At 53.5% G+C, this 20,689-nt stretch overlaps 4 protein-coding genes across 4 annotated transcripts; 3 read left to right on the top strand and 1 right to left on the bottom strand.

Annotated features, from left to right (window-relative positions):
• Nucleotides 1–8,329: 8,329 nt before the first annotated feature.
• SLS55_005877 (uncharacterized protein) lies at nt 8,330–9,885 on the top strand (the record flags this gene model as incomplete). Its single annotated transcript, XM_066777318.1, has 3 exons — nt 8,330–8,418; nt 8,468–8,511; nt 8,564–9,885. 3 exons carry the CDS (start codon nt 8,330–8,332, stop codon nt 9,883–9,885), a joined length of 1,455 nt encoding a protein of 484 aa, XP_066633160.1.
• A 1,277-nt stretch (nt 9,886–11,162) lies between these two features.
• VPS4 (Vacuolar protein sorting-associated protein 4) lies at nt 11,163–14,972 on the bottom strand (the record flags this gene model as incomplete). Its single annotated transcript, XM_066777317.1, has 5 exons — nt 11,163–12,117; nt 12,180–12,768; nt 13,564–13,777; nt 13,830–14,280; nt 14,338–14,972. The coding sequence occupies 5 exons, from the start codon at nt 14,970–14,972 to the stop codon at nt 11,163–11,165; spliced, it is 2,844 nt and encodes a 947-aa protein (XP_066633159.1).
• Nucleotides 14,973–15,483: 511 nt separating this feature from the next.
• YKE2 (Prefoldin subunit 6) lies at nt 15,484–16,080 on the top strand (the record flags this gene model as incomplete). The annotated part of the gene is made up of 5 exons (XM_066777316.1): nt 15,484–15,544; nt 15,597–15,667; nt 15,726–15,850; nt 15,911–15,971; nt 16,024–16,080. The coding sequence occupies 5 exons, from the start codon at nt 15,484–15,486 to the stop codon at nt 16,078–16,080; spliced, it is 375 nt and encodes a 124-aa protein (XP_066633158.1).
• A 2,241-nt stretch (nt 16,081–18,321) lies between these two features.
• Nucleotides 18,322–20,230, top strand: OXR1 (oxidation resistance protein 1; the record flags this gene model as incomplete). Its single annotated transcript, XM_066777315.1, has 4 exons — nt 18,322–18,338; nt 19,149–19,563; nt 19,679–19,998; nt 20,089–20,230. 4 exons carry the CDS (start codon nt 18,322–18,324, stop codon nt 20,228–20,230), a joined length of 894 nt encoding a protein of 297 aa, XP_066633157.1.
• Between the last annotated feature and the right edge of the window lie 459 nt (nt 20,231–20,689).

Here is a 20,689-nt window from a genome sequence, read left to right as displayed (position 1 = left end):
CGTAATCGGGGTTCTAGAGTTCGATTATAAGTAAAGAGATATTCTTAGATTAATTAATTAATCGCTAAGAATTACGCTTAGATTAATTAATAGATTAATAAGCGCTTATTAATCTACGTAACGTTATACGCGCTAGCGATATACTATATATAGTAATAATACTTAGTATAGTATTAAGTTTTATAACTTATATATATAAGCTTATTCTTCTACTTTCTTATATATTTATTATCTATATCTAGTAAGAACCTCTTAGAATATATAACTCGCGTAGATACTTTATAAAAGGCCGTTTAGTACTTCTCGTAGTTTATATACTACTAGTATAGGCGCTTCTACTACTATTTACGATGCTTAGTATAGTGTTAAGACCCGTACTACTCGCCGTAAAGTCTTATCTACTACTACCGCTACTACTACTACTACTATCGCCGCCGTCGCGCTGCTACCGCTACTACTTACGATGCTTAGTATAATATTAATATTCTCGTATAGCGTCTCTACGCCTATTTACTATCTAATATACGTATAATTTAGTAGTTTCTACTACTTCTCGTGCCTTATACCTTAATCTAAGAAGACGATACCGCGATCTAGCTAGACCTTTAAGTATTAATTAGCTTCTATCGTCTCGTACTTTAAGCTTATACGATCGATAGATATTATTTTATTATAGCCGCTAAAGAATCTCTCGTAGTTATCTAATATACTAGAAGCCGCGAAGAGGTTTAGAGTAAGCTATAAGAGTACTAGATATACCCCGCTATTATTTATCTACTACTATATAGGTCTATTAGGCATTTTAGCCTCTATAAGTCGTAGGGCCGCGTAGTAGCGCTCGTATTTATTAAGAATCGGCGGAAAAGATATCGTAAGACGTAGATATCGTTTAAACGGCGAGAGAGCTAGTATTAAAAATACTTAAGAGGTCGCTAGCCTAGCTTTAGTAGGCGCTCGTTACGAGGGCGCTAGAGAAGAATTTACTTCGCGATATACTATTTAGGCGTCGATAGTAGTAGCTTTTATCTACTTATATATTAGCTATAGTATTAATTACCGCCGCGATCGCGTCGCTCGCTACCGTCGCTAGCGTTACTTATCTATTTAATCTAGTTCTTTTACTTATTCTACTTCTCTTTAATAAGAGTTTATTTAAAGCGCGGGTAAAGTACGATCGTAAGAGTATAGCTAGCGCTATTATTAGTAGCGGTCTAGTACTTACTAAGCTTACGATAGGCTATCTCTATATTAATTCTTAGGCGATCTATAGACTCGCGTTATATAAACTCTCTCGTTAGCGTCTTAAACTTATTAAGTAGATAATCTATAGTAGTAAGTAACTTTTAAAGAAATCTATAAGAGTTATTTTTACGGCCTAGCGCTTTTAGCCGTTTAGTAGCGAATATAAGAGGCTCTAGATATCGCTTATAGATTATTAACTTCTACTAGTCGCTCTCGCTTAGAATATCGTCGGCTAGCTTATTCGTATAAGCGGCGTATATAACGATAACCGCGGGCTTAAGCTATAGAACGCGCTCGATTATATAGTAGGTTAAATTCTACTAAATCTTAAAGTTCTTTACGAGCTCGTAATAGTAGATTATACCGTTTCTTCTTAATATACTCGGTTAATAGCTTCTAAACTCTATCCGCCGATCTAGTAAACTTATTATCTAGGTAACGATATTACGAAGACGTCTAATAATACTAAGATTACTATAAAAGAGTCTTTTAATACGCTTACTCTTAACTAGATTAGTAAAGTTAAATACCTTAAAAACGTTCTTTAGCTAGCTAATATCTCTTATCTAGAGAAGCGACTTAGTAATAAGATTAAAAATATAGCCGGTATAACGTAGGCGGTATAAGCGAGAATCGACGTCGTATCTAAAGTAAAGTAAAACGATCGCGCTATCGTTACTATAGGCGTTATCGTATATAAAGAAGCTAACGCGGTAGCGATTAATATCGTAATTAGTAAGAACTAGATCTAGCGCTTTAGCGATATTCTCGCCGCTCTATTAGTAGTAAGCTTATATAAGCAACGCGTAGCGAGCTTATATAACGTATCTTACCGCTATAGATAAATCTAAGCGTAAGCGAAATAGCTTAGCGTATATTATTAGTATTAATATAGTAGGTATTTATATCGAGAAGGTCTAAAGAGAAGCTTAAAGTTATTTACCCGTTAAATAATATATAAATACGTATTGCCGCGCGTCTTATAGAGTCTCTTACTTTATTCTTCTTCGCGTAGAAGGCTTAAATAACCTAGTCGCGTACGATATTTAAAGACCTAGATAGCGCGCGCTCGATTAATAGGTTTAAAGTAATAAATAGACGGCGAAGAGTCGTATAAATAGTAGTAAGAAATAAGATATTATAGATAATAATCTACTTAATAAAGCGACTCTACTACGCGTTAACTTACGTTAAAGATATAAAGTTAATACTAGATTAAAGCGCGAGTAACTCTATAAAAGAAGTAGTAGCCTTAGACGAACGCGTAATACGATAGCGTATACGTAGATAATTAATTACCCGGCTCGTTACGCGATTACTTCGATATATATAGTTATTAGTAGCTTTCTACGAATAATCTATTTTATTAGAAGAATCGAAAGAATAATAAAGTTAATCTATATCTCTTATAAAGCTAGTATAATATATCGCTACGATTATTAACGGCCTAGCCGTAAGTTTAGATAAAGAATTACTTACGGCGATTATTAGTAATTTTACGCGTAGCTAGCGTATAGTCTACTTAAAGGCGCGTCTTATTAAGTATATACTTATCGTTCTCGTTATCGACGATAATACTAAAGAACTAGATAGTAGAGTCGGCTAGTAGTAGTATTAAGAAGGGCCCATTACTTAGCGATAGTTTTTTCGCTAGTAGAGAAGAAGTAAATAACTTCTTACGCGTTAATCTAACGCGTCTACTTAGCGGTTCGTTCTTAGCTAGTAAAGTAAAACGTTATAGGGCGTAGAAGAAAGTCGTCTAGATGTTTAAAAGTTCTTCGCTAATATCGTTATTATTATTATTAAACCTACTACGTAAAACGCGGCGCTTAATAAAAGAGATAGTTATTATACTAGAAAGACGACGGTAACGCGGTAAACGACGTAGTAATATTATTAGCTAGTAATCTCGTTCTTTATCTTTTTCTCTCGATATCTAGCGGGTTAGATTACTTATATTAACGATAATCGACTAGTAAATTTTAATAAAAGTAAAGAAATACTACTATTTTAGAGGTTATTTACTACGAAAGATTAGTTTATATATATCTCTAGTAGAACGCGCGTTTAGCGCGCTCGTTTAACGTCGCGTTATAATCTATAATATTATAAAATTAGGCTAAAAAAATTTTCGTAGTATCGCGTAAGTCTTTTTTAATACTAAGTCGCTCGAATCTACGTACGCGAATAATATAGCCTAATAGTATTAATAAGTTATAAGTATAAAAAGAGAAGAGTTAAAAAAAATAGATTTAGATAGATTTTCTTACTTATACGAGTTATAGCTACTCTAGGTTTAGCGCGTGTCTATCTAGATTAGTATCGGCCGAAATAATAGGTTTTAAGTAATCTCTTTAATACTAGCGAGGGTATTATAACGTTATATAGCTAGATTTTTATAATAATCTACGTTTTAAGGCCGCCTCGCTTACGCGCACGGTAAATAGCTAAGAAAATACGTAAGCGGCGATTCTTACTATCTTTTTTACGTAGCGCGCCCTTAATTTTATTACGCTTACTAAGCGCTTATAATTAATCGGGGTTCTAAACTCTAATTGCAAGCGTAAGCGCTTAAGATTAAAACCCCGGTTAATCGGCTTTAAATATACGATTATAATCGGATTGATTGATAGATTGCAATCCGCTTGCCGCTTGCTGCGAGCCCTGGTTCGTGCGGCGCGCCGTATTTTGCCTGGCTGGCTGGTTTTTTTTTTTTTTTCATCTACTTCTGACAGAACCAGACCAGACCAGACCAGACCGGACCGGACCCGATAATAATTACAGAACATCGCAGTTGGAAACGAATCTCGCAGTGTTGAATGATTCATGTTCGCTCCACATGGTGGTGGTGGTGGACGCCCCGCGCAACCATGGCGGGCGGGCGGGCAGCTTTGCGCGCGCGTGGGGTTTTGCTTGTCGTCTCGGGCCTTGTCGGGTGGTTCGGGGAGGGAGGACGGGATGTGTGGGCATGGAAATGGGAGCTAGGAGCCAACAGCTATGTAGCGGGAGGAAATGGTAGGGCAGGGCAGGGCATAAACATATGCATGCATGCGTCGGAACGGGGGAATATGACTGTGGTGGTCGCGTCACAAGCGGGTGGTGGACAAATTGCGCCCTTGGAGCTCTACCAATTTTTTTTTTTTTTTCGCACAAGTCGTTGAATCTAAGATCCAGACGAAGAAGATTCGAGTTTTGGAAACGCTCGAATGCGTCTAGTTGTTGGATTCCACTACCTGTTAGTGTGGTGCAATATCTTGGGAGGAAGATGCGGGTGGTAGGCCTCATTATTTTGTCAACTGATATGCGGCGGACGATGATGCGATGGAATGGATGCTCGCAACTCGCATCTGCTGAATTTGGTCCGTGGTCAGTCGATGGACTTCCTGGTATAAGGGGAAACGAGTGCATTCTTGGTCTTCGGCTGCAATATCTCCTGTTCTGTAGATCGTGCAGCTTGGAAGAGACGAAGCAGGCGATGTAACAAGCGACGACGTCGGGGGAGGTGAAGAAGCGAAGACGACGGCGGAGATGGAAGGCGTTACGAGGGCGAAAGTGTTGCACTTAAGGCACCACCGATAGAGTGAGAGCACTTAGTCCCAGCTCTCCTCCCATTCGCAGCCATTATCTCCGTCCATATTCATTTGCATCCTCGGTGGCTACTGAATCAAGCAGTGCATACTACAAATTCCTCCCCGCATCCTTTTCGGCCGCAACAATGAGAGGGGTTATGGAGAGTAGGAGCAAAAGCCATGCCAAGCCAAGCCACCAGCGCCCTATGGACCCTTCTTTCAAGCGAGCGAGTCGTGACTATTAGAATGTGTATAAGTCAAACACGTGGCTGCGCGTTTGACAATTACATTCAAGTCACATGGCCCTCCAGTTCCGAGCTCGTGAGCAAGTTTTGAAGAACGGGTAAGGAGAGCGGGGTGGAACGGAACGAGGGGAAATAGCCCACGGAGAAATAGCGAAACAACGGTATATCCCATAATAGAGCGCTGTGGTAGTTCTCTCGAAAGGAGAGACGTCTGGTGCGAAGTGTTTCTCGACTTCTGGAATACGCCGGGGAAAATTCCGGCGGATCACGGGTATCTCTCCTCCCCTAAAAGTAGGTGGGAATGGGAGTGAGAACAACAGTAAGGAAATAATGGACGGGGAGAGAAGGAAAGGTGTTCTGACGCCCGCGCCGCACGCTAGGTCAATGCAGTAGGGCGTCGTTGTCGGTTGCCGGCAATTGCCCCATTTCGGCAACTTGGGAAAATCACGGGCGCGCGGGCTAAAGGCAACGTCGGTAACGTCGGCTTCATCGGCTTGTGGGCGCTGCTTTATCTTTAGATGATTGTTGTGGGTAGAGCGAGAAAAGAAGCGCCTAAGTAGAACCTTAAAATTTTCCCGGGGAAAGGAGGCAGTGGTGTGATGTTTGCCGGTGTCGGACCGTGAGAATTTGGTGACTAGAGAAGGAGAACAGAAGGGTGGTGACTTTTGGTTTGTTAGTGCGGGCAGTAGTAAGACTTACGCGTTGTCCTTCCCGCGCGCCGGTTGTCGCGGGTGTGGTTAGATGCGCTCAACCTGCCGGACGCGGCATGGTTCGCGCAAGCCACCCCGCCGACTTTGCAATTAGGGCGCCTTGGCAAGAAGAAACCGTCGTGCATGTGTAGCCTGCTATTTTGTGTTGTCTTTCTGCTGTTCAAGTGAAGCGCCTGCATGCACATCAGTGATCCGCTCGGGCGTTGCTTCTTCGGCATGTGAAGGGGCGCCGCAATGTCAGCATCTTGGGCATTGCTTTCTATAGCAACCGCTACGCCGCAGAACAGACATAATTTGCTCGCACTTGTGGCGAAGCGTCTGGATTCTAGAAGCACGTCTTCACACGGGCTGCTTCGGCAAATGCTCGAGATCTAATCAGCGATGCCGGAGCCATTGAAATCCCACGGGATCCTTCCGGAAACGCAATTCAGCCCTGTCGAGGAGGCGTTCCAAATTATAGAGCAAGAGTCGATGGAACATGCCGGGCCAATAGCGTACCCGTCGTCTTGCAAGTATTTGGACATCTGGACGAGATGGGCAGGAGATGGTTCGATGTACAGGAGGATTCGATAAGGATCTCGGCAGCTTCCAAGGGCGTCATTGGCGGGCGTCAGAATGCAGGCAGCAAAAGGCGTCAGAAAATGCTCAGGCAAAAGAGTGTAGATTGTGGCTGCGGCAGATTGAGGGATTGGGGGGCTATTTTGCTGCCGAGACTGGTGCTGTGCCTTGCATGATGCAGGGCCGTTGGTTGCTGTGCCGCCAAGGGGGCTTCGGCAGCGCTGAGATCTGCCTTCAATCCTTCATGGCTTCCTGCAGAAGAGTCCGCGTCCGGAAGCTGCTTTGCACATCTCAGTCGCGAAATGGACCGATCGGATCTCGCAAGCTGGCGATAGCAGTCGTCACACGGCGGCCCCGTCTTTCTCGTCATCACCCCATTGATCTGCAGCTCACGGTGATATTCGCTGTGGGGGATGGGGCCAAAGAAACGTGCGATTCCGAAGAGACGGCGCGACCGCTCGGGACAGCAGTTGACCACGACGGCCATCGGCGACCAACCATGGGACAACGGGCAGCAAGTACGGCCGAGGACGAGCGAGGATGGTCCGCTCGGAGGGCCCCTTTTGATCGCGTGAAGTCGATCTCGTCATCGGCCGGGAAGGCGTTGGAGGAGAAAACCAACGTGGTCTCGAGTGGCGCGGCGTTGGCAGGGCCGGCAACGGAAGATAGCGGCGCGAAAAGACAGCGGAATTGGCGTCCAAGCGCAAAGGAGGCGCCGCGTCAGAGGGCAGAGGGCTGCAGCGGCGCGGCTTCAGTTGCAGTGCGGCTGAGGGTGGCGCGCAGCTGTCTCCGGCGCCGGAGCGCGCGTTTTGCTGGGGCGATCGGGAGGCAGCGCTGCCGTCACCACCAGCCGGGCGCGCTGTGGACCGATCGACAGCTACGCTCGTAGGGCGTGACGGCCACGCAGACAGCGGCAGGGTTGCAATGGTGTTGGAACGGTGCCGGAGGCAGGCACGGCAGGTTGTCGGCGGGCTCGGGGAATGACTCGCTTAGGGCAGGTGCACATCGATGATTCGCCTCGCCTGCCACGTTCTGGTGCTCCAACCGGCTAAGCGTCGGCGGCAGCGTCGGCATGGGCTAGCCTGCGTGCCTGTCTCTGCGCGCCATCGCCGCGGCCCACACCACGACCCAGCTCTGCGCCTCATCACCGCAAGGACCGCCTGATAGGGCAGCCCCAAATATGGCGACGCGCTCTCCGCAGGCCAATGACGCCCCCGCGACGCCTGGTGCTCAGGGACCATCCGAGCCAGCCCACCGGGGCCGCAGGGACTGTCCCCGGCAGCAGCCTTTATTGTAAGCTGATGCGCCGCTTGCAATTGCTTGCGTTGCTTCTCTGCGTCGACGTCGTCCTGTCCTGCTCCCGTCCCGCTGGTTGCTTTCGTGCCACCTGGAGCCATGCCGTGATCTCAGGCAGCAGCTGTCCCTCCGTACCACCGCATCTTACCTCGCTGTTACACCAGCATAAGATTTCAACCCCGGGTCAGCACCTGCTTGTCCGGCTTCACCGCGTCTTGTCTCCGGCGCTCGTCATTCAGTGAGTATGTGCGCCGTGGATCGCTATAGACAACACATCTTTTCCGCTTCCGGCACAGCGCCTCAACTCACTGCCCAATCCCGCCCTTCCAACGTGCCCGAATATTGATTTTCGCTCCGCGACACCCTTCTGGCGAGTGCGAAAAAGACCCACACCACTAATCATCATTGCCGCGAGAGAAGCACAAACTGACAGCTTGCAGTCATCCGCATTCCCCGTGCCCTCGTGTGCCCGACGCTCTCTCCGCTCTCTCCGCTCTTTGCAACAGACCTCAGCTCTGCAAGCCCTACCTTGGCGACCGCCAGTCAATTCGCGTCCCACTGCTCATTTATCTTTCCGGCCTTCCCGCCCTTCGTGCCGCCCAGTCAAAGCTTCTCGACCTGAATGCGGAGGTAGACCCCGGGCTCCGCTTAGTCCCGCCCTTGGACCTATCCCATCAAGCCGCTCTCACCCGGCGAGCCTCACCTCACAATGGCCAAGGGAGATCCCAGCCACGAGGAAGTGCTCGTTGAGAGCATCATTTTTTACGTTTTCGCTTTCCTTCTCTTCATCGGAAGGCTGTAAGTAGACTCGCTTCCAGCACTCAGTCAGGCGTCTGACACAGCATAGATGGTCGAGAGCAATCACTGCGGGCTCGATTAAGAGACTTTCTTGTAAGTGGCTCTCCACTCTCCAAAATGCAGCATCATGCTAACTACGCTGCAGCCGATGACTTTGTTATGATTGTGACGTTCCTTTTCTACACAGCGCTGATAGTGCTCCTTAATTTCAACGTCCGATTCGCGAGCAACCTCATGCACCCTTCGGAACTACCAGCGGTTCTTGCCGACCCCGCCCAGGTCAAGAGCCGCATCTTTGGCAGCAAAATCACACTCGCCGTGGAACAGTGCATGATCCACGCGCAATGGGGCACCAAGGCCAGCCTCCTCATCCTCTACCACAAAATGACCCAAGGGCTGCGCGAGAACCTCTTCAACAAGCTCTGCGCCGCCTACGTGTTCCTCGGCTACGTCATCATCCAGATCACCTTCTTCGGCGTGTGGTGCCGGCCGTTCAGCCAGTACTGGGCCATCGACCCATCCAACGCGCAGTGCGCCAACTACGGCAACTACTGCATCATGATCCTCGTCTTCAACACGTCGTCGGACCTGCTGCTGATGTGGGTGCCGATCCCGCTCATCTGGAAGGCGCAGATGAAGCGCAAGAAGAAGATCATGCTGGTCGCCGTCTTCTCGCTCGGCCTGTTCAACGTGGTGGCGGCGGTGCTGAACAAGACGTACAACTGGATCCTGCCGGGGTCGCACGTCTACATGATCTGGTACGTGCGCGAGAGCAGCACCGGCATCTACGTCGCCAACGCCACCTGCTGCTGGCCGCTGTTCCGCAAGCTCGTCTCCGCCACCGGCCTCGGCGGCTCCTGGACAAACTCCATCTCGGGCGCCAAGGGCGCCGCCGCCCAGGACCGCTACATGTACGACGAGTACGGCCACAAGACGACCCTGAACGCCGGCACGAGCGCCGGCAAGTCGTCGTCGAACCGCAAGAGCACCCTCCGCGCCTCCTCCCAGCGCTTCAGCAAGCTCCGCTCCGTCCGCGACCGCACCATGCACAGCCTGCACTCCACCGGCGGCGGCGGCGGGCTGACGGTGCACGACGGCACCATCCGCCACGGCGGCGGCCAGGAGGACGGTGGACGCGACATCAACGGTAGCCAGGAGGCCATTAATAGTAGCTACGGTGAACACGGCTCCAGCATGCCCCTCGAGATCTGGCGCCAGGTCGATTACGATATCGAGTCCGGCCTGCCGCGCACGCCCAGCATGTATGAAGATAATCACAACTACGGGTCCGAGTCGAAAGGCGATCTCGTCATGGGCCTGCGCGGCGATCTCGTGAAGACGACGGTGACGGAGGTGAAGGGGGGCCATGCGGCGAGGGGGCATGTGAGCAGGAAGGAGAGCGAGGGCAGCTCGAGTGGGGGGAGTAGTGGGAGGAGTGGGAGCGCGAGTCGCGCGTCTAGTAGATGAGGAGGTGGTGGTTTAGGCATCGATGGGGTAAGTGGATGGATGGAGTATATGGGGAAAATTCCCTTTCGTTTCAGTTTTTTTTCCTCGTCCTTGGTTAGACATTGTGGGAGGTGGGGAAAAAGGGGGGGCGGGCTTGTTAAGAGACGGACGGACAGGCAAGGATATTACTTACGATACCCAGGAATTACTTAGAAACTTATTTCTCTTTCTCTCATCCGCCGCTGCTCTGGCTCTGAGCTCGATCGTGTGAATTGGATGGGTATGTATCCGCTCGCCTTGTTTGAGTGCTTGGAGGTCCATGCCGAATACAAGATTCGAGAGCGCGGAGGGGAACGATCGCCACTCTACCCATGTGTTGGAAACCCTGCATGTTACGTACTCACCACCCTGGCTACATCTTTCCAGATGGTTCGGATCTTGGCCCCCCGACCCAGGCAGTCGGATTTTGTATTCGTATCCTGGGACCACACCCCTGTTGCAGATCACAAAATGATGGGTTTTCTCCGCATCCTGCCCCCTGGAGATTGCATGTGGGTACTGAAGAGTTTAAAGAGTTCGTCTTTTTTCTATTTTTTCCATCCGGATGGGAGACGTATCTATTGATCTTTTGCTTGGTTCATTTGCAGATGAGCTTGGACGTTACGGTACATTGAACGGTGGTGGAGGAATGGAGGGAGGGACGGGGCACACAGCAAAGGTAGCAGGGAAATTTGAGTCTGCCGGGTTAAACTTATGTGAGGCAGTGGTTGGATGTGATGGCTGAATGCAGATGCGTGTTTTGAATGAGCGTGTTTACGTTACGTCCGGATGTTGGATTCGACTGTTCAACTCCCTGTGCATAGGCAGTACAGGGTAGACAGTATTCTTTTGCCACCAGCAACGGTGGTATTTCCTAACAACTCGGCGAAGAAGGGAGGGAGGGCGAAAGATGGCGGTCTTACGGGAGAACGATAAAAGTAGTAGAGCGACGACGAACACAGCCCACTGGCGTTGGATCTCAAGCCGCAAGCAAACGGGCAAGCATCCAGCAAACATCAAGTGAACAAGGACTCAGGTATGAAAGACCGCTGGGTAGTGCGACACAATCTCTCAATTCAATAACGGGTCATAAGCTAACGCTACCATCCACATCTACCTCCCAAAACAAGTCGCTAAACAAACCAAGCCCACTTCCCCTTCTTCAGTCACGACACCTACCGTTTCCAACCACGATACATTCATCCAGTGCCTGCCCCACATCCTCAAAGCCTTCCTTCATTCCCCGCCCCCAACACACCTCAAAGCTCCTTCCCGCCCTCCTCCTCATCATCAACCCCCCGCTCCCTCCCCACACCACCCTCCGCACCACTCTTCCCCCCACCAACCCACCCATCCACAACCAACCTCGCCACATTCCTCCCCGCCAACGCACTCGTCTCCATCGTACTGATCAAGCCCTCAATCGCGCTCGTATACCACAGCCCCTTATCCAGCCTCACCTCCTCAAACGTCACGCGCGGCAGCTCGACCGGATACGAGTCCCACACCTTGCGATGGAGCCACGAGACATCGCCTTGCCTGCCGACCACGTCCTCGCCGAGGGCGCTCTCGCCGTCGTCGAAGTCGGTGGGGACGCCGAGGATGCTGGCGAGGAAGGCGCCGGTGACGGGGGCGGGCGAGAAGATTTTGTATAGGTGCTCGAGCGCGCCCGTCTGGGGGTTGCGGACGGTGCGGAGGGTGGAGATGCTGAAGAAGCCGGGGGTGCCGGCGTTGGATTTCTCGTCCGTCGTGGGCGAGTCGCCGGGCGCGAGGGTGGTGAGGACGACTTGCGGCACCGACGAGCCGGGGGGCAGGTTGAAGGCCGCGGGGGCGAGGCGGTGCGGGGACGCGAAGAGGGTGACGTGCAGGCGGACGTAGGGGATGGTGTCGGGGACGTGCTGCGGCGGCTGCGGCGAGAAGCTGATGTTGGCGAATTGGTAGGGCGCGGCGAGGATGACTTCGTCGAAATGCTCGGCGTCGTGGGCGGCGCCGGTGCTGGCGTTTTGAGGGGTGAGCGTGTAGCTGCCGTCGGCCTGTTTTTCGAGGGCGGTGACGGTGGTGTTGAGCCGGATGTCCTTTGTTGCGGAGGTGGCCATGTTGGCGAAGATTTGCCAGTTGCCGCCGTCGATGCTCATGGCGCCTTCGGTCGCCATGCAGACCATGGAGATGAGGCCGTTGACGAGGGCCAGGTTTTGGGCGTAGTTGACGCGCGTGCTGTGGAGGTTTGGTTAGCTGTTCGCCCCTGTGTATCAAGTGTGATGGTGACTGGAGTTCACCTTGCCTGCACCACGTCGTGCGCAAAAGCTTCCCCGATGCCGTTCTTTCTCAGAAACTCCGCTCCCGTCGCTGCAGACGCATCCACCAGCCCCAGCTCATGAGCCTTCTCCGACAACGACGTCCACGGGAAATGCGGCTCCTCGTACATGTTCAGGAAGGCGCCAACCGTCTTCTTCATCAGCTGCATGGTGCGAACCGGCGCAAGCCCGTACTTCCACAGCATCTTGGCCTTGTCCCACCAGCCCATATCCTCCGGGGTGGTCAGCACGAACTGGTGCCCGTCCCACACGCCCAGGAAGTCCTGTCCTTTGTCGTCGTCTTCCTCTCCTTCGACGGCGATTGCATTGCGGAAGCCATCGGAGGACAGGTTAAAGTGCGCCGTGGCATTCACGAGGATCTGGTTGACCTGAACGAAGATGCTCGCGCCGAGTTCGACAGGGAGGGAGGGGGCATCGTACGCGTACACGGTGGTCGAGCGCCCGCCGATGTAGGGCGCCCGCTCGAAGACGGTGATGTTGGTCGGGATGCCAGCCGCTGAGGCAAACTCGGACAGGTGGTAGGCAGCGGACGAGCCGCCGGCACCGGCGCCTGCGAGGGGGCGTCAGCCGTCAGCCATGATACGATGCACAGCTTGACGGGGAGCTAAGCGGCTGGCTGCGTACCTATAATGGCGACCCTTTTGGCGGGGACGCTGGCGGAGGAAAGATGGTGCTGATGGTTGCTTGCATCATGGGCGCTTGCGTGATGGGCGAACAGGCAGGCGGCTGCCAATGCCAGGTTGGGCAACATGGTGTCGTTGTAGTTGGAGCTAGCTTCCGGGGTTGACGCGGAGCTCGCAGGAAGCTGACGTGCGGCTTGTGTTCTCGAAGGATCAGTCTGGGAATCCCCGGACTTTGCAGATGGACATCCCACAGCAGCCTGGCGTGCGACCGTCAGCTAAATAGCAGGCGATCAGGTGAGACCAAGAAGGGGACAGGATGCGGAAGATGCGGCGGAGGAGGCGACCAGCAAGCAAGGGTCCGTGTGCTGACTCGTGCCACGGCGGGCGACGAAGAATTGAGCCCACCCGCATCTGCCTCATAGGAATCTTCCACCACACGAGGGCAGTTGCATACAAGACCCGGGCGTAAATGTAAGTTTTAAATGCGCACATTGACGTCCGGATCTTATATGCAAGGACCTATCGTAAGAGTGTGGTAGTGATTCTAGAGGCAGATGCGGGTGGGCTCAATTCTTCTGCGCTGACTCGTGCTGCCCCGTGCACTTCTGCTGTATTGGTCGACGGTAGGTATATCATGCTCTCCGTAGCTACAGTAAAACGCCCAAGTCCACCCAACCGCTATGTACGCGAAACAAAATGCATGCAGATCTGTTCTTAGTTACCCTCGCTACCAAACTCCTTCGTCCAGTCTGCGTTTCTCGTAAGATCTTCGCCGCTGACCGTAGGCCTCGAGCTCTTGATCGCCTTGATGAAGTCCTTCAGCATGAGCGGAGGCTCCAGCAGCTGGTCAGACTCAACGTCCGTCCACTGCATTTCCATTGCCCCCGCGTCGCCCGGCGAGCAGGGCGTGAGCTTTTCCTGACCGTCCACCATAACCTGATGAGGAAGTCAGTAAGAAAACCTCGCAGAGTCAAGTTCGCCACCATACCTTCTTATAGTGCGTTGCCGTCTGGATCTTCCGCACCGGTTGCATCAGTGCATCTTGCACGGCGATGCTGATATCGCTACCTGAGTAACCCTCGCTTAACCTGCCCAGCTCCCTGAAGTCCTCAGGTTTCAGATGGCACGGCGTGGTGCCAACTGCAAGCTCGAACATCTTCATTCGTGCAGGAAGATCGGGCAAACTGATGTGGACACGTCTCTGGAAACGTCTCCTAATGGCCGCGTCGAGCTGCCACGGGATGTTTGTTGCGCCAAGGATTAGCACGCCCTTCGAATCCTTGCCAACGCCATCCATTTGCACCAAGAGTTCGGTCTTGATGCGTCTTGATGCCTCCGACTCACCCTCTCCACGAGGGCCGCACAGCGCATCGATCTCGTCGATGAAGATAATTGACGGCTTGTTCTCTCTTGCCATGTTGAACAATTGCTTGACCAGGCTGTGCACCAATTAGAATTGAAATGTAAAGGGAGGGGAGAATTGAGCCAGGCCTCACCGTTCACTCTCTCCCATCCATTTCGAGACCAAGTCACTGCTGCTGACGCTGAAGAAAGTGCTGTTCGCCTCGGTGGCGACCGCCTTGGCCAAGTAACTCTTACCGGTACCGGGCGGGCCGTACATCAGGATACCCTTCCACGGCTGTCTCTTGCCCGTGAACAGGTGGGGGAACTTGATGGGTAATATCACCGCCTCCTTCAGCGCCTCCTTCGCCTGGTCCAAGCCGGCAACATCTTCCCACCTGACGTTGGGCTTCTCCGACAGGATGGCGCCAGCGAGCGCACCGCGCAGCTTCTTGGAGTCGGCGTCTTCCTCTTCGTCTCCACCCTGACCCTTCCCACTTCCGCCGGCAACCTTGCCGTTCGCGCCTATTGCACCGGGTTTCTTCTGGTTGTTGGTGTCGTTCTCGGCAAGGTGGTTCTTGAGCTTCTCGGCGCGCTCCATGTACTCGCCCACCTTGGCGCGGATCATCTCCTTCGACTTTGCATTCTTCTCCCACTTCAGCGCCAGCATGAACAGCTCGAGAGCCTGGTAGTACATCTGGTAGGCGCTTTCATAGTCGCCGTTGGTGTCTTTGTCGATTGCCTTCTTGACCACGTCGATAGCGCGGCCAAGGAAGTCGGTGCCGCTCATTGTGAGCTGGTAACGTGGGTTGGGCGTGTACGAGTGCGCTGCGCTTCCGATGCCGCTGACTGCGTTGCACAAAATGCGACCGGGGTTGGCAGAATGACTGTGCAGCGTCCGCCGTCGTCGAGACTCTCGTGTCTGCGGGTTGGTGCAGCAGGCGTCGGCGTTTACAGAGCGATCAGCGGGTGGTTGCTACGGCAGTGTTCGACGCGGAGCTGGAGCGCAGGCACAGAGAAGGACGCGCCTGAGAATGTCAGCTATGGCCTCGGAGAGATCGCCAGCGAAAAATTTACCGGCGAGGAAGCGCGAGGGCACGGATGGGGTGGGCGGCGGGCAGAGTTGTTGCGCTTTGAGCTGGGGCGGCGAGCGGACGCAGAGGCACGCACGCAGCAAGGCCCATGTCACCCACTGCCGCCCCGCGAATGCCAAGGCCCCAGACTCTCTCCTCCACCACCGCCCGCCAATCCCCTCCCCACCGCACGCATCCCTTCAATCGCACCCGACACCACCTGCGGAGATGGCGGAGCAGCAGAAGAAGCTGCAGGATCTCACCGACGAGTTCCAGAAACTCCAGGGCGGTGCGCTGCCCCCCCGCTTCGATTTCTACTGCACTTGCTAACGCCTTTGCAGAGCTGCAGAGCACTGTCGACGGTCGCCAGAAACTCGAGTCGCAGCAGCAGGAGAACAAGGGTGTTCAGCAGGTTCGCACTTCTCGACTCTTCCTTGCCGACCCTGGTCTCACATCACTCGCGTTGCCAGGAGTTTGAGAAGATCGCCGACGATGCCAACATCTACAAGCTCGTGGGCCCGGTCTTGCTGAAGCAGGACAAATCCGAGGCCGTTCTTGCTGTTATTGGGCGCTTGGAATTCATCGAGAAGGAAATGTGAGCTTCTGGTTGCAGCGCTGCCCAAGTTGGAAGCGCCCGGACTGACCAAGGCTGCAGCAAGCGCATCGAAGGGCAAATTAGCGAGATTCAGGAGCGCAGCGAAAAGAAGAAGATCGAGGTCGGTTTGCCTAGGACATTGCGCGCGGAGACGGGGTGCTGACGTTGCACAGATCATCACTCTGCAAACTGAGATGCAGCAGCTGCAGCAGCCTGCTGCCGCCGCATGAGGTGGTTCTTGACGACTCAGGACCACATCCACCAATGGCACCACTCAGGTACTGGTTCCAGTGAAAGCAGGCCAGGTATGAGGACACATGATGGTAGCAGAAATGGGTGAGCGGCCGTATGCGCGACGCTGGGTATAGGTTACGCACCACGCCGTGCCGCTAGAAGCCGGACATGAAGTTCTTGGAGAACGAAGTTGGCACAATTTCAAATGCTACTTCAGAAGTGTCCAACCAGTCAGCCTTGGGCGGCAATCGACACTGATACCACAATGTTTCTTCTCAACTCTCTTAATGCATGGTTTCCCGTTTCGCCAATGCTCCTCGCACTCTCTTTGGGCGGTAGTGGCCGCTTCCCACTTTGACGGGCTACCGGCTGAGGGGCGCAGCAACACTTCCTCGTCCGGAAGGATGATTCGACTCCCCTCGCACCTACCTCCAGGGGCCACTCCTTCTCCCTTAACTCTTCGCCGCGCTCCCGTCTTCGCCATCTCTTCTTCATCATCACCATCCCGATCCAATTGCTACCAGAGTCTTCGTTAAGCAAGCAGCCGCTGCCAACTCCATTCTTTTGGACCTCAACTCTTCATATCATTGAGCTGTGATCCACTTTCACCCCTCAACATTTTCGCTTATCACACACACACATACGCCCATACACAGGCAAGACTCGCTACAATGTTAGCTTCGCCACGCCAGCACAAGACGAGCGCGTGGGACTGTATGTACCCCGATCTCATCGACCACAAGAGCCCAGTGCCACCAAAGAACTCGACACTAAAGAAGTCTGTGCCAGTTATGGAGTCAGACTCGACATCAGGAACGTCGGACGCATCGATGTACTCGACGCCAGAGAATTCAGCGCCACAGAAGGGCTCGACATCAGACGAGTCAGTGCCAGAGAAAGATTCGGCATCGGTGAAGCCAGTGCCAATGAAAGCTTCGATAATTTTCAACTTTCCCGGCCCGCAGTCTGCTGGACGCGTTCAACACGCTCGTGACGCGTCAACTAAAGGCCTCAGCCGCGGTCGCTCTGTGGATGGCGCCAGCAGGGAGCCCCAGAATCCCGGCATGAACATCGAAAGGTCCCACTCACGCAGTCGCAAAAGGACAAAGATCGAAAGGTCCGACAGTGAAGAGTCTGCATCATTCGATCGAACCAACGCAGATATTCAAAGTCACAACATGGAATCCCAAGAGCCCCAATCACTCTGTTGCAACACCAAAGGGCTTCAAGATCTCGATTTGGGGTTTCGAGGGTTCCAACTTCCACCGCTCAATGACGACAGCATGGAATCCCAACCCTTTCATGGCAATGTGGACGTCCCGGGCTATCAACCACTCAACGATCAACCACCCAAGGACAGCTACATTGACGACACCAACCAAGCCCGTCCGAGTGAACCACCCATCGCTGGATCTTCGAGGGACGGCCACGCCACGGAGTATCAACTGCGAAGACAACCCGAAGGTGGAATTTTCAAGTTTGAGGAACTCACCAACACCAAGTGGCCACAAGAACCTACACGTCGTACTGAGTTCTCGAATGGGATGTTTCTAATCGGCGAAGAAGATGGAGAAGGCAGTGGTGACGACGCCAAAAGGCATGGACCGCTGCCACCAATCAACGTTGGATCTTCGAAGCCTGGATCTTCAAAGCCTGGATCTTCGAAGCCTGGATCTTCGAAGCCTGCCAAGCCCGCGAAAGAAACGGACCCTGCCGGGCCCTCGACTACGCAGCCTATCGAGCTCCAGAATATTCCGCCTGCTCAGAGTACGGAAACAGAGGCTGCCGAGACCGCGCCTAGGCAAACCGTTAAGATCAACCCCACGCCTACGGTCGCAGAGGGAGGACCGCCTGCGCCGCCTTCGTTGCGGCCGACCCCCAAGATCAATAGGCGGCTGTGGATGCTGGGGCAGATTCTGGAGGGGTTGTGTTGTTGCCACTGCTGTGGGGTTTGTGGCAAGGCTTGTCGCGACTGCTTCAGGGCTTGTGGTAGGGTTGGTCGCGACTGCTTCAGGGCTTGTGGTACGGTTGGTCGCCGCTGCTTTAGGGCTTCTTTCCGCTGCGGTAGGGATTGTGTCCGTCAAATGTTTCGTGACGACGGCGTGAGCGATTAAAATCCCACTGTTCTGATTTGATTGCGTAATCATTTGATCTCCAATGCTTTGTGTTGTGACCGCTAGGTGTGGATTGTGGGGATGGGTGGTGGATGCATCAGGATTAGGCCCCACCGTGCCACCATGGACGAGAGACAGAGGTAAAATCAGCAGATCAACGGTGATAATAGCCTCTCAAAAGTTCGCTGTGGCATAAATGAGCGGAACCCATTGATGCGCTTATGTAAAGGGTCGTGTAAAGTGTCCGATAAAGGGAAAGTTACTAATGCCGAGCCTTGTAGCAGCGGCCGTTGGACAAAAGGCACGTCTGGAGCTTGGCACCTCAGTTTTGTAATAATGCCCAGCATGAACATTCGAGCATCTGGGGCATTTGTTTACGTAACGTTGAGTTGAGCGGATGGTCCGAAAAGGTAACTTTCGAGACTTGGCTGCGATGTTGGGCGAAGTATAAAGGCGCTGACCGACTTGTGGTGATGGTGAAGCATCAAGTCAAACGAGCATCCCGCGGTTAATGGCGGCAGACGACGAGAACAAGAAAGCCCCAAGGGAATGCCATCGGCCAGTGTCAGCCCTACGTCGTCGGTGGCTGGAAGCTTAGGCCACATTCTGGGGTCGACCGGCCTATGAAACTTGGTCGACGTAACCAGCACATCAGCTCACCCTCCAACGCCCGTCTGCCTTTCCCGCCCAACTTCTCCACGCTCGTTCCTGGCCGGCCACGAAGGAGCCAGCCCGCACGCGACAACCCACCCACCACCGATTGGCCAATCCTCGCCCGCCGCCCGCGTATCCTTTTCCCCGCAGCGAAAGCACATGTCGGCCTACGCCCCGATCTCGTCGTCCGACGCGGGTGGAGCAGCAGCGGAGCAGCGCCCCTCCCACCACCAGCAAGCCGGCCGCTCGCGCTCGTCCAACAACACCAACCGCTACTCGGCGAGCTCCTTCTTCAGCTACCCCGTGTCGCGCACCGTGTCCGGCCTGCTGCGGCGCATCTCGACGGAGCCGTCGTCGTCGAACGAGCTGCCAGCGTCCATGGGCGGGCTGAAGCCCAACACCAGCGGGGTGCCGGGCGTGTACACGCCGCCGCGGCGCCACGCGTCGCCGTTCCAGCCGCCGCCGCTGTCGCCCCTGAACCTGGAGGGCTGGAAGCCCGGCACCGCGGACCGCTCGAAGCTGCTGTCGCGCCAGCTGGCCGAGGAGATCCGGCTGCTGATCCCGCCGCGGCTGCAGCTGGTGGAGGACTGGAAGCTGGCGTACAGCCTGGAGCAGGACGGCGTCAGCCTGGCGACGCTGTACAAGAATTGCGAGGAGCTGCGCGGGAAGCGCGGGGGTTACGTCTTGGTCGTGCGAGACGGCGGTGGCGGGGTAAGTCGGGGATCCCCCTCCCTCTCTCTCTCTCTGTTGTGTCTCTCCACACCCAACCCCGAGGCAATCAGTCAGCAATGCTCGAGTTATGAGACTGACCCCCGGCGTGGCGTAGGTTTTCGGCGCATACCTGACCGACGCTCCCCATCCGAACCCGCACTTCTTCGGCACGGGCGAGTGCTTCCTGTGGCGCGCCCACGTCCTGCCCGGGCTGCCGTCGCTCGCCAACCTCCCGCCGCCGCCCTCGGCCGACACCACGAACGCGCAGCGCATGACGACAATAGCGCAGCCGAAGAACCACCTCAGCCCGCCGCACTCGAACGCGCCGAGCGGCGCGAGCACCCCCGAGCGCATCCGGTTCAAGGCGTTCCCGTACAGCGGCGTCAACGACTACATGTTGTTCTGCGAGCAGGGGTTTCTGAGCGTGGGCGGAGGGTAAGTCTCTCTCTCTCTCTCTTCTCGCGAGCGCGCGCGGGCCACATGCGGTAGAATTGGGCAAACGCTAACGCGCGTCGCAATAAAAAGTGATGGCCACTACGGTCTCTGGCTCGACGATAACCTCGAGAACGGCATCTCGAGCTCCTGCCCTACCTTTGGCAACGAGCCTCTCAGCGACGAGGGCGAGAAGTTCGACGTCCTGGGCGTCGAGCTGTGGTTCATTGGTTGAAATGGGGTGGGACGCGCGACCGAGGCCCCCCGCGGCTTCCGAATCCATAAAAGATGGGAGAATGCATCACACACAGCCCCCGTCATAATTAGCGGCATGTGGGGAGGAATGGTGCTCGTTTCAGTTGCATCACTTTGGGAGAATTTGCATAATCGGCGCCAGGATGGGATTGGAAAGTAGGGGAAACGCATCTCCCCCCTCAATCACGGATCCAAGGCGTTTGTGGACGAAGGGATACGTTCGAAGTTTCTCAGGCGACGTAGGATACCATTGGCAGCATGATTGCCTTACTGTTTTCGGCTTTCGTTTAGATTTGCCCTGACACCTTGACGATTTAATTGAGCGAATTTATTGTTACTAATCAATTGGAGAAGGGTTGTTCGAACCGTTCAGAAGTTTGGTGACTTGATTTACGGGAAGCATCCGGGGCAATGGTTGCACGGACGCATCTGACTCGCT

This window comes from Diplodia seriata (genome assembly GCF_021436955.1).
Source record: "Diplodia seriata strain FDS-637 chromosome Unknown scaffold_5, whole genome shotgun sequence".
Lineage (NCBI taxonomy): Eukaryota > Fungi > Ascomycota > Dothideomycetes > Botryosphaeriales > Botryosphaeriaceae > Diplodia > Diplodia seriata.
The sequence above is the reverse complement of the archived record's forward strand: the minus strand, read 5'-3'. Positions and strand labels throughout refer to the sequence as shown.